Below are 16,183 nucleotides of genomic sequence, written 5' to 3' on the forward strand. Positions count from 1 at the left end.
ATCAAAATTTTCAATTTTCTTATCGATGCAGAGTGAAAATTACATAAACAGTGAAATATTCACAAGTGGACAAGAATCATAATGACTGAATATTCAGTGTACCATTTCATTTTCGTCACGTTTGTAATAGGTACATGACTTCTTGAATCAATCAACAGTTGTATATGGTGTGGTGTGGGTGCTGGTGTATGTGGTGCGGTGTGGGTGCTGGTGTATGTGGTGTGGTGTGGGTGCTGGTGTATGTGGTGTGGTGTGGGTGCTGGTGTATGTGGTGTGGTGTGGGTGCTGGTGTATGTGGTGTGGTGTGTGTGCTGGTGTATGTGGCGTGGTGTGGGTGCTGGTGTATGTGGTGTGGTGTGGGTGCTGGTGTATGTGGTGTGGTGTGGGTACTGTAGCTGTGTGTTGATCAACCGCGCGACGGAGGAGGCAAGGCGTGTCTCCACCAGCAACACGTGAACCTGACTGGTGGCATCTGCAGTGGTGGACGAACACGGCTGTTTAAGCCACATGTTCACCCACATCGCTAGTGGGTCGAGTCCCACCACAGACTTAACACAAATACTAAAGGCTCTTCTCTAAAGTGCGTCTGAGACGCTTAAGTACATGTTAAGGGTAAGCATCGAACAGTGTCACAATCAACATGCCATATACTCCAACCAACAGTTGATATCTCGCCTCTGAACACTCTATCTGTAGGGCTGAAATACATGGCACATACTTATCAAGAGTCCAGAGAAGGTATCTGAAGCCGTTTACCATGAACTTTTATGTCATTTGGCACACAGCCAACAGAAAGAACCTAACCTACGCACTTATAATCCAGTGGCTTTACATTCACTTCGTAAAACTGCTCGACTTTCATTTTGGGGCAAAGTCTCTGCTGTTCTCCCTCATGAATGATAAATGACAATTAACCGCGAGGGTACATAGAGGACCCCACGCACCGAACTCTTTTCTTCTCTAAATTTCGTCACCACGTTGGCCAGACACAGGCATAGCTGTCATCCACACAACCTCAACCTCGATCTAGTAACGGCATTATATTCCATAACGTAAACCTATCTTGCTTCTGTGTATTACATCACGTCTCAGAATATGCAATATATATATATATATATATATATATATATATATATATATATATATATATATATATATATATATATATATATATTAATTTCTTGCCAATAAGCAAGACTGTTCTTGCACTATAAGAGCTAAATGACGTAAAAGTCAACTAAGCGCCGAGATTAGATCTTTCTCTGTAAGTGGAGTCACCCATGGCAAGAGTCACATGATCACACTAACACGCCGGCACCACAGCTCAAGCCACTTACATGGTTCACTGTTGCACTGCTGGACCTCGACTAACTCAAAAACTCAGGCGGGAGCCGATTTACAGGACCCCCACGGCATGCCAGCTAGGTTTCTTACCAAAGCGCAACAACGGCGCGAGGAATTCGGGCTGATGTTCTTCAAAATTGTGAAAGGTCTGCTAACTAACATGTTAATCAACTAATTCATAGTAAAATAGTACAAGTGTTCGACTTTTCTAAGCATTGCCTAGTTTGTAAATACACAATATGCAATGGCATGTCATGCAACAGGTGAAATCTATACAGAGTTGCTGGCGAGGCATATTATGCACTCTTTTTTTGCGTTGTCAACAAACATCGAACTTCATAGAGGCTCCGGTTACTTTCCCATGAATTACCTTCTAGTGAAAGAAAGTATCGTCTTAATTCAACACAAACTCAGGTGTCTAAATACAGTTCACATATATGTATAACCAATATCTTCTCTTTGGAAACCTCACACACGAGCGATACCACTCAGTACAGACACAAGTGTTCTCGGTACGATAACTTCTCATCCCTGCCTAGCGCTTCACACTCCGCTACACTACAAATTTTGTGCTGAACATCAAGTGTTCGCATTTTCCGTACGAATCTTGAGACAACTCTTCAGCATTTTCATTACTTGCAAACACGAACGTAAGACTTCGGAACCGATAAGTTTATTTACTTAAAAATCGTAGTTCACGTCTGACGAAAACTAGGCCAGTCGACGCACGAGAAGGGCATTCCTTCTGCAGTGTTTCCTTCAAGTATGTTGTATGCGCGAAGGAAGAAGCACAAACTCTCTGTTCTCCTTTCTGCTATGTTTAACGAGTGCTATGACCGGATATCCGGGCCAACGCTCGATCACGACGCACTAATCCTGTCCACTGACCTCACGGTTACATATATATTTAGAGCAATGCAACGTTCCAGGTAACGTACGGTCACGCAGGGGTCGCTGCTGACCAAACCCGATTGACTGACTTTTAAGCTGGGTTGGGCATGATCGACATATGCCAAGGATCATTATAGGAAGAGCAAGCAAATACATGACTCCTGATATGCGTTTTCGCACAAGCATCGTACCTCAAAAATATACGAATAGGCTCCCATTTACTGCAATCTTTATAGATATACAACATACATGTCGGGCGATCGTAAAACAAACTATATATGGCTAGGATAAGCAACGAAGTCCACTAAAGATGGCTCTAGCAAGTCGCTAGGCGGCTCATTAAGTACATGCTGACGTCAGTGCAAAGGATACGCGCTGTGACGTGTCCAACACTGCTCGCGCTTGCATGCTGCACCTCCTCTCCCTCAAGTACCAACCATAGTTTTCACATGCTGCCTGAGGGTGGGGGGAGATGAGTGGGGGTGATCATAAAGTTAACACCCCCTCCCATTCCCATGTTGGTATCTGTACCGCTATTGTGATGTTTGTCAGGCCTTACAAAGATACACAAATTCACAATATATATATATATATATATATATATATATATATATATATATATATATATATATATATATATATATATATATATTCAAGCTCCCCACAACACAAACACACGCATGGGCCTTCGCGGTGTATTGATTAGCGTTGCTGACCATGGGGCGGCAAAGAACCAACCAGGGAAGGAACTGCATGCATTCGAAACCTGGGCACGGCAGTCAGCCCACACCCAACCCAACTGTTCATCTCTCCTTCGGGACTGGTTGATAAATGTGTTCCTGGTTTAAACGGGTTTGTGTGTGTGTGTGTGTGTGTGTGTGTGTGTGTGTGTGTGTGTGTGTGTGTGTGCGCGTTTGTGTGTGCGTACATACAAGAGTAAAGACGGTAAATATATACATAAGGTAAAGAGACGGGACTACACACTCCCGATAACACACACACACACACACACACACACACACACACACACACACACATAAAATCAGAGGCAGTAGGTGCTACCGGACTCAGCCTGCATTTGGTTACATTAAAAATTCCGTTACCTCCGGCAAGGTTGTAACACAACGGACGAACAGGAATCCATTCTCGTCGAGAACCTGCTCCCTCCAAGAGTCCATCACTTCCCTGCTACTGGTTGGAGGGGCATCCTTGAAGCTAAATATAGCCCCTACGAAAAAATGGGACCCGGTGTTGAATCGATACTGAACGAAGAACAATAAGTCTCAGATCATATAGAAATGTCTCAGCCACGTCCGACTTTACCTTACGATGAGAGTATGTAGTAAATCATCTATTTAATTCGAGGAGGATAGACATAGGAAAAAGATGAAGTGGTGTGTCTCGTCCTGTCTAAGTGGACGCTTGTAGTCACTGTGGCCTTGGTATCGTAGATTCTTAGGTTATATGAAAAAAAAAAAGAATAAAAATGTCCCTGGCCTGTGAGTTACCAGGGGTCGCCATGCGATACTACAACTCCACGACTGTTGGCAGGATTTATCATACAATTTCCAGCGAAAATAAATAACAAAAAAAAAAGTTACGCAGTGAAATACACACCAGGAAACAACTGACAGCGAAATACGGTAAACAGAAAATTGTGCATATTGGTTGTTTTTCTACGCCCGACACCAATGATGAGCCCTCCTCCGTTTTCTGTTTACAAGATACTCATTTTCTGTCACCCCCCCCCCCCCAACAACAAGGACTCAAACCCTCCCCTTAACCCGTTTTCTTTTAATAATACTAGGTACTCTCCTTTGCTCTTCCCCCGATTTCAATTCATAAAAAAGATACAGACACCCTCAGCCCTATGGAACGGTGGGTGACGAAGAGGAGAATAATAATAAGAGATACAAGAATGAAAGACTTTAAACTATAAGACCCTTCCTTCCTCGTCTGAGACACTCAATACATCCGAAGGTTCTGAAGGAATGACAACACAGACTAATGAATACTTTGGGTATACGTGGGTAAGTAAGGAGGTCAAGCGACGGGTTAAAAATGGAGTGAGTGTGAGGGTGTGTGTTCGAGAATGGCTCCTCGATGTTGTTGTCAGGTGTGATAAAGTTGTATTGTTCAGATACACCCGAGGGTGTCAGGCGAGCGAGCGGTGGTAAACAAAAGCACGCAGGTTTGCGCACAGCGGCAGCCAGACACACTCCAGGTAAGGAGGGAACAATGAATAAGCCATGAGCGGAGAGGACTTTCTTCTATTCATCACCTGCGGATCTCTCCACTCACTGTTTAACGTTGCTCGGACGAATGACCATAGAAAGAAGAAAACGCAGTGCCGCCAAACTTGGCCGTTCACGAATGACGGCCACTGGATTACGCTGTGTGAAGTACCATTCCTTTTTTTTTTTTTTTGTCACTTGAGTTATTACTTCCTAAATCGATCTCTCTCTTCTTGCTGTGAAGGTCTGGAGGGCACGATAAACCATGACCGGTCCTGGAGCGTCCCAGTGACATAGCTTCGGTGCTTCGTGAAGATGACCACAATCCAATGTCTTCACGCGACTGGTAAACCAGGATGGCTGTCTGTGTGAGTGTGGTACACCGTCGACAGGTTGTGACTGGGGTACCACTGGATGTCTGCGACTGTGGAGTACCGCAGGTACGTCCAGATGGCCAAGTTACCAGGAACCAGCGACGGGGGGTAGTTAAAGAGTTACGCCATCATCAGCTACAATGCTGATGATGCCGAGGTCATGAGAGGAACAGGGGAATGAGAACGACTGAAACGGAAAAGCATACAAGGGGGACCTGGACAAACTCCAAAGCCGGTCTGATAAATGGGTGAGGAGACTCAGTCTAACTGGAAGGACAGGATTCAGCGAAGGAAGGCCTCACTGTGGATACCAAGCAGTAGGAAGCAATCTACAGGACAGACGGAGGTGTGAGAGAGATCAAGGGGTCAACACTGTATGTAATATTACCCAGACCTACATATCAGATAACTGTGAAAGACGTAAACTTCGTTTGGCATACATCAAACATGAAGTCGAGCACCTGGGTAAGGAAATGTTTGGTGAGCTATTAACAACATGTATTAGACCGAAGATGGGGTACGTCTCTCTCTCTAAGCTCGAGTCACTGAATCTACTGAAGCACAAAGTTGAGACTTGAAACAGTCCAGAGAAGAGCGACCAAAACCTTCAACCTGAATTAAGACAGCTGAGCCACAGTGAGAGACTCGGGGCGACACAGCCGTCCACCATGGGTGAGAGAAGAGAGAAGGGGCGACCTGGTAACAGCGTTTAAGTTCCTAAATCGACTGGATGACGCTGACTGTAAAGAGATCTTCACGAGGTGCAGCAACAGAGTTACCAGAGGCCAGGATTAGAAGCAATAATGGTCTAAGCAAGGAGACTACTGTCAACACCAGCAGCTTCCAAACATTTAAAGGTCTTCTTGAGGGAGCAAAAATTAAGAGACGGGACTTCACAAGTGCTGAAAACTCTCCTGTAATCTATAGAAAGGTCATCATTAACACACACACACACACACACATACACACACACACACACACACACACATATATATATATATATATACATATATATATATATATATATGTATATATATATATATATATATATATATATATATATATATATATATATAATTTCAATAATGAGTATAAGAAGATGACGACAACACTGCGCGTGTCAGAACGGCCCAGATGTTCAACAGTTCTTGTTTAGAAAGATGAACAGGTAAAAGCTCTCGCGGTCAGTTCAACGCCTAATTAAGTGTAATTACACGAATTTCGATGGTTGCTCCGGCAAGACAGTATTGCGCACGTGCGTAAGACGCGGCGCAGTCTGCCTACTGCCGTAGCGCGCGTTGACCACACACTTAAGCAGATGTAGTCTTGCGAAATGCTCTCTCAGTGGCCTATATGCTTTCATATCTAGGGATGAAGACGATATCTATCTCTCAATCTATCTATCTATCTATCCATCCACACATATATATATATATATATATATATATATATATATATATATATATATATATATATATATATATATATATATATACATATGGGAAGGGAACTATGGGGGGACACCATGGATAACATCGGAGATGGGGTGACGATGCTTTGAGAAACCAAACTTGAGCGATGTGGTATACAGGGGCCGACGTGCCGTCCTTGGGCTGAACCAGGGCATATGAAGCGGTCAGAGTACATAAGGAAAGGTCTGTTTGTTTGATGATGGGGACCAAAAAAAATCTGTTAGAGGCACTGATGGTGAAGATCTAGGCTGTGGTGGAAGGAGTGATGGTGAGGAGACTGCCTGGGAAAGTGGTGGGAGGAAGGCCCGTGTTGCCAGCCTACTCTCGCATGGTAGACAGACAGTTAGTACTGTCGTATCCCAGCAGGGGTCCATCCTCGGACACAGCTCCATCTATACCCTTTTATAACCACACAGAGAGGAACAGCTGTACCGTGAGAGACTGTAAAGCTCCCTGAACCAGCCAGAGACACGGCGACGTGAAGTCTACGAACACAGAAGTGAATGAAGTAGGTCTGCGAACGGGTGTTGCAAGCGAGCTGGTCATTGCACAACGTAAGACTCGGCTGTAAGGTGCAACACTGGCGTGGCCGCCGTGTTGCACAGACCGCTCGACTCTACCAAATGGTTTTTAAGTTAATTGCTGATGTCTACTGATGAAACACAGACCACCGGTTGTGGGAGAAGAGGAGAAGAGGGAAGACCGCGCGACAACCCCCTACACATGCATCCAGTCCCACATACACGAACACATACACCTGAATTGAACCATATCTCGAGTATCTTCAGGAGTTACACTCTGAAGGCAGTCGGTTTTCGCGGGCTCAGACCCCCAGAGTACACTTGAAACATCGCCGTATTCATCAACTACACAGAGGTCGTACTGTAGATACCAGGTTGAAGGCCAGTCCTGCTTCCTTTCCACCTGACCAGAGGACGAACCCCCACTTGATGTAGAAGATAAAGTGTGGCCGAAGGTTACATGGGACCTATGACAATCTATGGAAAGGCCATCTGTCTGGGACAGTACAAGGAAAGGACAGATAACAGAAGACCTGACAGTCTGTGACGTGGTTATCTGCTGGAGGACAGCACACGGGGAAAAACCACCAGACAAGAGAAGGCTTAATGGTCTATGACGAGGTTATCTGCTCGGAGAGAGTAAGTAATGACTGACTACCTGGCTGTAGAGTCTGGGTCACTCACAACCAAGGCACTGGTCACTCTCAGTTTTATCTCGAGGCAGGTAGTGGCAGGCCAGTAAAACGACGGTGCGTCGTCGTGATGGCGTGACGGAGGCGTTCTCACCAGCATACTCAATATATATGAATCATCTGCCCCAAGAGCGGCCATGGGCTGTGGCTAGCGACGGAGGCCCAGGAGGAGGGAGACAAAGACCACCATTAACACATACCGTCTACCACACCTCCAGCCGGTGCTGGTGAGGTAATCCGCCTCCCTCCTCCACCTTACACCTCCCCTGTGCCACCCATCTCACCGATACACAAACGCACACACTGTGGGCCCTGTGAACACGAGACGTGTGGGGGGGATACGAAGGCCTTCTGGGAGACATGTGTGACAGGTCGGGTACCTTCCCATTATGCACAACCTGAGACGTTACAGCTGCTTCAGGACGCCCTAGCGGCCAACCACAACACCTGTGGACACCTGTTCTTCGTTCCAGACGTGAGGGCAGCAGCAGGCAAGGGCCTCCAGCATCCCAGCCGAGAACAATAGACTTGGTCTTACGAGGAAAGCTGGAGTGTGGTTCTGGCGTGGCCTCTGTACATAGTCTCCCTCATGCTTCGTGGACCATGGTAGACATTAATCACATTCGTAGCCCTGGAGATGGTGGTAACGATGATGGTAGTGGTGGCAGAGAGGTGGTGTTGGAAGAGAAGGGGAATATGGTAACAGTTGTAGTAGTACTAGTTGTTGCAGTCCAGCTTCTGGATGCCGAGCAAGTCGTGAACATTCCTATGGCGAGAAATTCTCAACAAATGATGGACTACTGTGTCTCGTACGTACACAATACGGAACAACAGAGGAAAGAGATATGATGATACAGGATGTAATAGGCATTAAAAAAAAAAAGAACGTAGGGTCCAGCTGCGCCAGGTGTGAGAGACTAATTAGGGACATGCTGGTCAGAAAGGAAGGCACGGAACACAGATTGTGTTTATGTACGATAATCTGAAAGATGCTCATTATGAGAGTGAGTGCACACAAGTCGATGAGGTATATCAATATATTCTTTACTATCCCTGTCTTAGGAGACGAGGTCAAGGCAGTTCATCAAAACGACGGTAATGCTAACACTTATCAAGATGCATTTACCTCATCACTCACCCTACTCCTGAACCCAATCCAGGACAGTAATGGGTGTTTTGACACCACGCACGAAACACACACCACAATCAGACACACAGCGGAGCCCTGAACACATGATACACAAACCTTATGACCGTTACACTGCCTGATGGTCACAACCACGTACAACAGTGCTCAGTAACCACAACTACGCTTCTTTATATCGTGACCGACGCGGAATGGGCAAACCACGACCGGATTACGGCCATCCCGGGTGAAAAGAACACGAGAAAAAGAATGAGGACATTGATCGGAATTCCTTGTAAACCCGACTCTTTAAGAAAGGTTTGAGGAATAGGGAGAGGCGAAAGATGGAGGTAAATTCCACAACTTTGCTGTTCGAGGAAAGGTTTCATGACGGTCAATCCTCTTGTGGCCGGTCTCCACACAGAAACTATGGGAAGCGGCAGCCATAATCATGCCACACTCGTCCTGGTCTTTGTGGTAGAGACGCACGCAGTCAGCTCAGGAGAAATGTGGCCGAAATAATACCTGTAGAACAAAGAGAGGGGCAGCAACATCAAAAACGCAGCACAGGTCCGGATTAAGAGAAGAGATATAGAGAGAAATCAAGTACCAGAGTGTGGTGGGGACGGGAAGCGAGTACGAGATGTTTAGAGAGGAATCATCGGCGTAAGAGCGAAGGGCGTCAGCGAAGCAGTGCTTTGTACCATGGAAAGTCTGTAATGAAGCTTGATGGAGATGGCCACTGACCTCTCCCGGCGTTTCGAGGGTGGGCGTCCTCAACTGGGAGTGACGAAGATAAGATTGTGGTCGAAGGAGCCTAAGGGCATAGCAAGAGTGTATGAACAGTGGAAGAGTTCTTACGGTAATAAAGAAAAGGTAAAAAAGAGGTCGAGTGTGTTGGAGGGGTGGTCGTGCCCATCGGCAACTTGTCTCTTTCAGATCGCCGAGGACTGGAAAAGAAGAGGACTCGACTCCATCGGGATCATCTTGAGGAGAATCAAACCCTGAATAGAGGACTTCATAGCATTAATGCTGGGAGAACAATGGTTCATGGCGGAAGACTTTAGAAAAAAAAAAAAAAACAGTCAAAGAGATATACATAGTTGGAAGAAATGGGAACGAAATACGTATACGTAAAAGCAAATTCATAGATGGTAGAGACATGTTGAGCCAGATGGTATCAAGCTGGGAGAATCAAGATTCACGCGAGCAACAGCTGGTTATGAACTACAGCGACGTACAAACACCGCCTCGCTTGGAGCGAAGATGAAGGACGAGATTACGGCTGGAAACCTGATAGCGTAGAGGGTATCACCACTACACTGCTTGGCGGTCACCGTTACGCCGCTTGGTCACCGCTACACTGCTTGGTGATCGCCGCTTGGTCACCGTTACACAGGCTAATGAGAACTGTTACACGCTCGTTCCCTAACGCTTGGCCTCACCGGTCCGGGCGGCCACCCGGGGCTGCGGCCTCACGCCCCTGCTGACGGTGAGGCGCTTGGCTGGCAGGTACCTGGGCACGATGCTTGGGATGTGCCTACATAAAGCTTGCAACACACACACACACACACGCACACACACACGACTGTAATAGACCTCTGACCCTAATTTCCCATTCCGGCAGGTCGACACCTCGGGTGATGTAGAGAGCCTGGGCGTCTGGTCTGGGCCGCAGGAACACCTTGGGCGCATCACCTCTGCCAGAGTTGGCTGGCGTACCAGGCACCTGCGTGATGGCTCTACTGTGCTCCACCACAGAGATAAGCAGTTACGGTTAACATTAAGGTGCCTCAAACGCCTCCAAAATCCAGGGGAGGGAGTCTTAATCCCCTCGGGATGAAACTGGAGGGAACTTTTGCCCCAACACACCACAGAGCTCGTCGCAAAAACTAGTTTGTTCATCACGTGTCTCCGGGTGGCACCACAGCTCCTCCTTCCCCACTCACACTGTGATCCCTATTGATCTCGAACTGTGCGCCACCACCACCACCACCACCACTGTACTACGTGGTACACGCACCCTGGCACCCTCACAAAGTGTTAGGAACAGTGCATGGTCACGCTTGAGGCAAGGGTTGGCTGAGGGAGGGAGAAAGATAGTGAGGTATCCTCGACCATTCTGGGTCAGGCCAGTAAACCAGTCTGGTGCTGGAAGGTCAGTCAGGTCGAGGAGGTAGCAGTGACACCGCCTGGCTCTGGGGGATCAAGAGTGCCAGCCTTGTACACACCGTCGACACGGCCAACGCCTGGAGTGAGGTCATCCATGCCAGTATCTCGTCCACACACGAGGGGCACATCCTCGTCATACGGGTCATGAGAACAATACCTGCACACTACCACACACCGAAAATTTCCGCCGTGAGACTCACGCCTGTGCCACACATAAAAGAATATAAGGAGTGGAGGGCAACATCCACGGATGGATGTGGTAATACTTTCCTCCGCGTCGTTGCCACAACCTTCCCACTCCTCGACCTAACCTCTATACTCCTCAGAACTGCAACACAACATAATAATCTTGGAAAAATGTCTTATCGTGCTTCCCTCGGCAAACAGACACCCGATAAATACAAACCGAGTAATGACACAATCTTCTGAAAATGTGATCATCAATTACTGGTCTTAATTAAACCCCAAACAATATCTCAACCCGAGATTCGTATTCAACATGATAAATACTCCTGATGATGAGGTTTCCAAGCAAATCTATTACCCTCCGAGAAATATCAAAAGCCATTTTCTTTTAAAACTGTATATATATATATATATATATATATATATATATATATATATATATATATATATATATATATATATATATATATATATACATATATATATATATACATATATACATATATATATATATATATATATATATATATATATATATATATATATATATATATATATATATATATATATATATATATTACGACAAGTCCACGGGGAAATGAAACACGATAAGTTCCCAAGTGCACTTTCGTGTAATAATCACATCATCAGAAGAGATATAGGAAAGTAATATACCAGATGATACACAACGAAGTGACTTAAATAGGACGCTCTCTCTCTCTCTCTCTTCTCTCTCTCTCTCTCTCTCTCTCTCTCTCTCTCTCTCTATATATATATATATATATATATATATATATATATATATATATATATATATATATATATATATACCGAGGTACATCCAATGTCAAGGTGTACCCGGAAGCGTGGTCACTGCTTGTGTTGTAAACTTATGTCAGAACTAATGACCCTGACCCTTTGACCTCAAACTGACATCACCGTCACGCGGGTCAAGGTTCCCGTCGCAGTGACAAGGTGAGGAAAATTGCTGACCTCATCCGTTACGGCGTCACCAGCGGCCCGATAACACTGTGCGCAACGGGAGGTTGAGGAAATGTGGTCGAGTGTGGGAGGACGAGAGGAGGTGAGGTAATGACTGATGGAGTCACCCTCACCTCACCGTGGTGACGGAGGGGACGACCGGCACGTTATCTCTGGCGTCAGGAGGAGGAGGAGGAGGAGGAGGAGGTGGTGGGGAACGAGGATGTGACACTCCTCAACACTTGTCATTACGCTCTGAGGTGGATGTGGTGACTCTCCTCAGTGCCAACCTCAGCCAGGCTTACACACACACACACAAACGCGAAAAATGCCTTCCTGGCGAGAGTCTGGTCAACCCGACTATTTTCTGCAGTAATTCTCCTCCAGCTACAAGTTGAGCAACCTGGCTGACGAGGAGCACTTTATTCCTTTTTCCTGTGCGAGTCATGACTATCCTTCTTCCACAGCGTCGCCAACCATCTCTGCCGGCCAGCAAATTCAAGTTGCGCGTCGGAATGTCTTGACATTTAGGCTAAAATCTCCAGTATTTCCCACGCCATCTCATCAAATGTACACACACACACACACACACACACACACACACACATACACACACACACACGTATATATACATTTTCTTATATATATATTTGTAAGTGTGTAAGCTCACACGAAAGGAGAAAGTATTTCCTGACACCACCTGAGCCAAGGTAACGTCAGAAGTGGGTGCCCCTCAGAGTGTGGCCTGGGGGGCTTGCCAACCATGTGGCCACCATGCTAGGTGTGGCCACCATACTACGTGTAGTCATCATACTAGGCGTGGCCACTTCTCTTCCTCTCGACCCCAGTATACAGACCGAGTCATGGCCCACCACGGCCACCGCCAAGCTACCTCGCATCTCCTCACAGCCATGACGGGTGAGTGTCCGGCCAACACGGCCACGTCTAGCGACACCTCCACCTCCGGTGTCCCGCAGTCGATGTGGCATTGTTCAGGGTCACTTGCTGCCTCCTCTGTTTTTTTTTTATCATCATTTTTATCGCCTCTCTGTAAGGGGTTCACCTTCAGCTTCCTATTTCCCGAAGTCTGCTTTGGAAAAATATGAGGAAGTGACGCGGCCAGTATCCTACAACGAATATGTTACATTCATATGAACTAATAATATTGTATCGACAAGGACAGGAAGTTAACTTGAATGGGATGGATGATGCCCTTGGCAACAAAATATGTCAGGTCAATATTTTCTTAAAAGATCGTCAAGATGGTGAGCATACATTCGTATCACAGGAGTAACTTTGTACACTTCTGGAGGAGTGCACCTCACTCCACGTCAGCCCAAGGCTACTGAAGAGATCCTGACGGACTCATACAAAGAACACCGAGGATCATGTGTTCCGTATCTCCACCCGACCCGACACCCCTCACCAGACCAAACATGATGACTGCCTGGAGAGACCGAAGTGTGTGAGTAAGCGGTTCTGCCAGTCGCCGAACCAAACCCCACGGTGCACCGGTAGTGGAACTGAAGTTTACGTAAGTGGGGCGGCTCGACCACCAGGCTAATCATGACTAGCGTGGGGCTCAGGCTGGGCTAGCATTACAGAGCGTAATGTTTTGCCCTCGCATGTAATCGCGCACGTTTATGTAAGGTAATTCTTGCGGTTATATATTCACAAGCTGTGGGGAGCAACAGAGCATTTCAAGTACTCGCGCACTTACGCCACTGTCAGTGAACTTATAAAACCAGTGACCACACTTCCGAAAGTGTTGAGAGACATTATTCAACAGGGGCGGAGCCTACTTACAAAAGTGAGTTTGTTCCCGATGGGTCGCGAGACTCATAACGAACTCACTGAGTAAGTTACATTCACACGAAGCTTTTCCTTTACATTCAACCTGGTGGGAATGACCCCCACCACTGGTGTCTAGCTTCGTCAACACGCCAGGTACGTGTCATGACCTCATCACGTTACGACCAGCAACACATCTCACAAAACCTGTCGCATTTCACTTCACACCTTCCCCCCCGCCCCCTCTACACACACACACACACACACACACACACACACACAACAGGACGCCGTATTACACAGTAGGAATGATAAGGCAACAGTCGGCAACCCCGTGATTTCTATGGGAAACATCTCTTCCATCTCTCTCTCTCTCTCTCTCTCTCTCTCTCTCTCTCTCTCTCTCTCTCTCTCTCTCTCTCTCTCTCACATACACACGAGGTCTTGCAACCACCATGCTAGCAAGCTCTTCCCCATCCTGGCGGGTGACATGGTTCAACCCTTCCCCACCATCTTATGAATCAGTTAACAGTTTACACTTTACTAGTGTCCACGGCGACGTCAGTTCCACAGTGCGTCCAGCGATGTCTCAAGGCCAACACGATGATGTCTGGGGGGGGGGGGGGGAGGACCGCGATGTCAAGCCCTCTGGCACACTGTATCTCTAACACTATTGTCTCAACGACGAGGCCTCACTGGTGATGCTGACCCGCGTCATCAGCTTGCCTAGGATGTGTGTGTGTGTGTGTGTGTGTGTGTGTGTGTGTGTGTGTGTGTGTGTGTGTGTGTGTGTGTGTGTGTGTGTGTGTGTAATTCAGCTGGGGCTCGACCCAACACCCTTCCTGTTGACAAGTGTAAGTACCAGGCTCAGGCCCAAGACCCACCCCGCCCATCCTGTATCTACGGAACCCACCTGCCCATTGTCCACGCGCATGTCTAACCTCCACCCACCTGGCCCACCCACCGTAACTGAATAAAAAGGTTCATTAAAGAGTGGGTTGACGACGGGGTGAGCGCGCTGACACACGGCACCAAATGAGGCTTGAAGTCAAGATTTACGTCGGTGCATTTACCCGTGTTTTGCCTGGAAGAATATCCGAACTCGTAAACTGAAGTGAGAGACCAGGATATGAAAAGAAATGTATATACAAACGTAGGAAACCGTTTCGAGCGCCTTGTGTCATTTCCAAAACTAAGTGACTCGATCCTGTTCTGCTGGGAAGGATGATGGAGAGGTTTGAGGAAGCTTTCAAAGATGCGGGTCAGAGATCAACCCGGACATCGGTCTAGAACAATGGTGGTGTCTGGTTTCTTGTCTATACATAAACGAGGACATGTTTTCTGTTCATTCGACATCGGTCAGGTGAAGGTTGCGGGTGTCGGATCAGGCAAGCCATAGCAGAGCCGTAGGCTGGAGCCAGGAGAGCGGACCTACATGTCTTTCTCAGTAAATGCGACGAGGATCTCCCTCGAGAATGACGCAGCATCCAATTGTTGGTTCCCTGAGGGAGGTGCGGTCATCTGCCAAAGTCGACCAAGGGCGATGGAGGGTAGGGTGCAAGCGGCCCACAGACATCAGGACCTTGCCAGTCCTCTCACTTTTCCTCCAGCAGGTATTTCCTGTGACTCTCTCCACGTATGAACACATCCGTGTGCATGGAAAACCCCCTGGGATACCCCGGCAGTGGGCAGGACTTCATCAAGGACGACTGATCATCCAAGAATTTCCTAGTACAAGCTCTCCTCCTTCCTGCAGGGCACGAGAACATGTAGAGGCCAGGGAGAGGCAGCCGAGCTCACTCACAACATCGCCAGCGACCATCGCTCGTATTCATTCCACATCCCCCCCCCTCCCCCCACCTCAGCACCTACGGACGTGTCACAATAATGACAAGAAGTAGGCAAGCGAGTGAGTGACTAAGTTCAGTGTTGCGACAGTCGTCACGACTTGTGGTACTGTTCCCCCTAGCCTGTGGCCACCTACCTACCTCTGACCCCTCCCTCGTCTCTCCGACGGCCTCCCTGCTCACGACTTGGTTCTGACCCCCCATCTCTCTCTCTCTCTCTCTCTCTCTCTCTCTCTCTCTCTCTCTCTCTCTCTCTCTCTCGTAGTTCATCTCATCGTCAACCCTCACACAGTCATGCGGGCCGTCCTCCGACAGCTAGAACAGCTCTAAAACATTTCACGAAGGTTTTTGTTTGAAAGCCGTGGTTGCTGGGCCCCTCGCACACTTCCCTGTACCCTCATCGTGGATAAGAATACAGAGATAGCGGTGGTATCGAACCCTGGCTACCTCGCAGCCGCACCGAAGGAACAGCCTTAAGCGTGAAGCGAGTGACGGGTCGTCAGGGAGGATACTTCCCAGCGAACGTGGCCCACAGACTCACCTCAGCTCCAC

At 47.4% G+C, this 16,183-nt stretch overlaps 1 protein-coding gene across 4 annotated transcripts in view; it reads right to left on the reverse strand.

Moving 5' to 3' along the window:
• Positions 1–16,183, reverse strand: part of LOC139760800 (patched domain-containing protein 3-like) — a 97,810-nt gene that overhangs the window by 64,744 nt on the left and 16,883 nt on the right. For 2 of the 4 annotated variants that reach the window (XM_071684413.1, XM_071684412.1), the window contains exon 1: positions 1,338–1,369. The exons of 1 other annotated variant lie outside the window; for it this stretch is intronic. Coding sequence is in view for 1 of the 3 variants with exons in the window: in XM_071684414.1 (XP_071540515.1) it covers positions 1,338–1,339 (2 nt within the window). In the remaining 2 variants the exon portion in view is untranslated. Of the gene's footprint in view, positions 1–1,337; positions 1,370–16,183 lie in introns of those variants that run through there. One more of the 4 variants, XM_071684414.1, reaches the window with a different exon arrangement.

The sequence above is a fragment of the Panulirus ornatus genome, chromosome 38 (genome assembly GCF_036320965.1).
Source record: "Panulirus ornatus isolate Po-2019 chromosome 38, ASM3632096v1, whole genome shotgun sequence".
Classification (NCBI taxonomy): domain Eukaryota; kingdom Metazoa; phylum Arthropoda; class Malacostraca; order Decapoda; family Palinuridae; genus Panulirus; species Panulirus ornatus.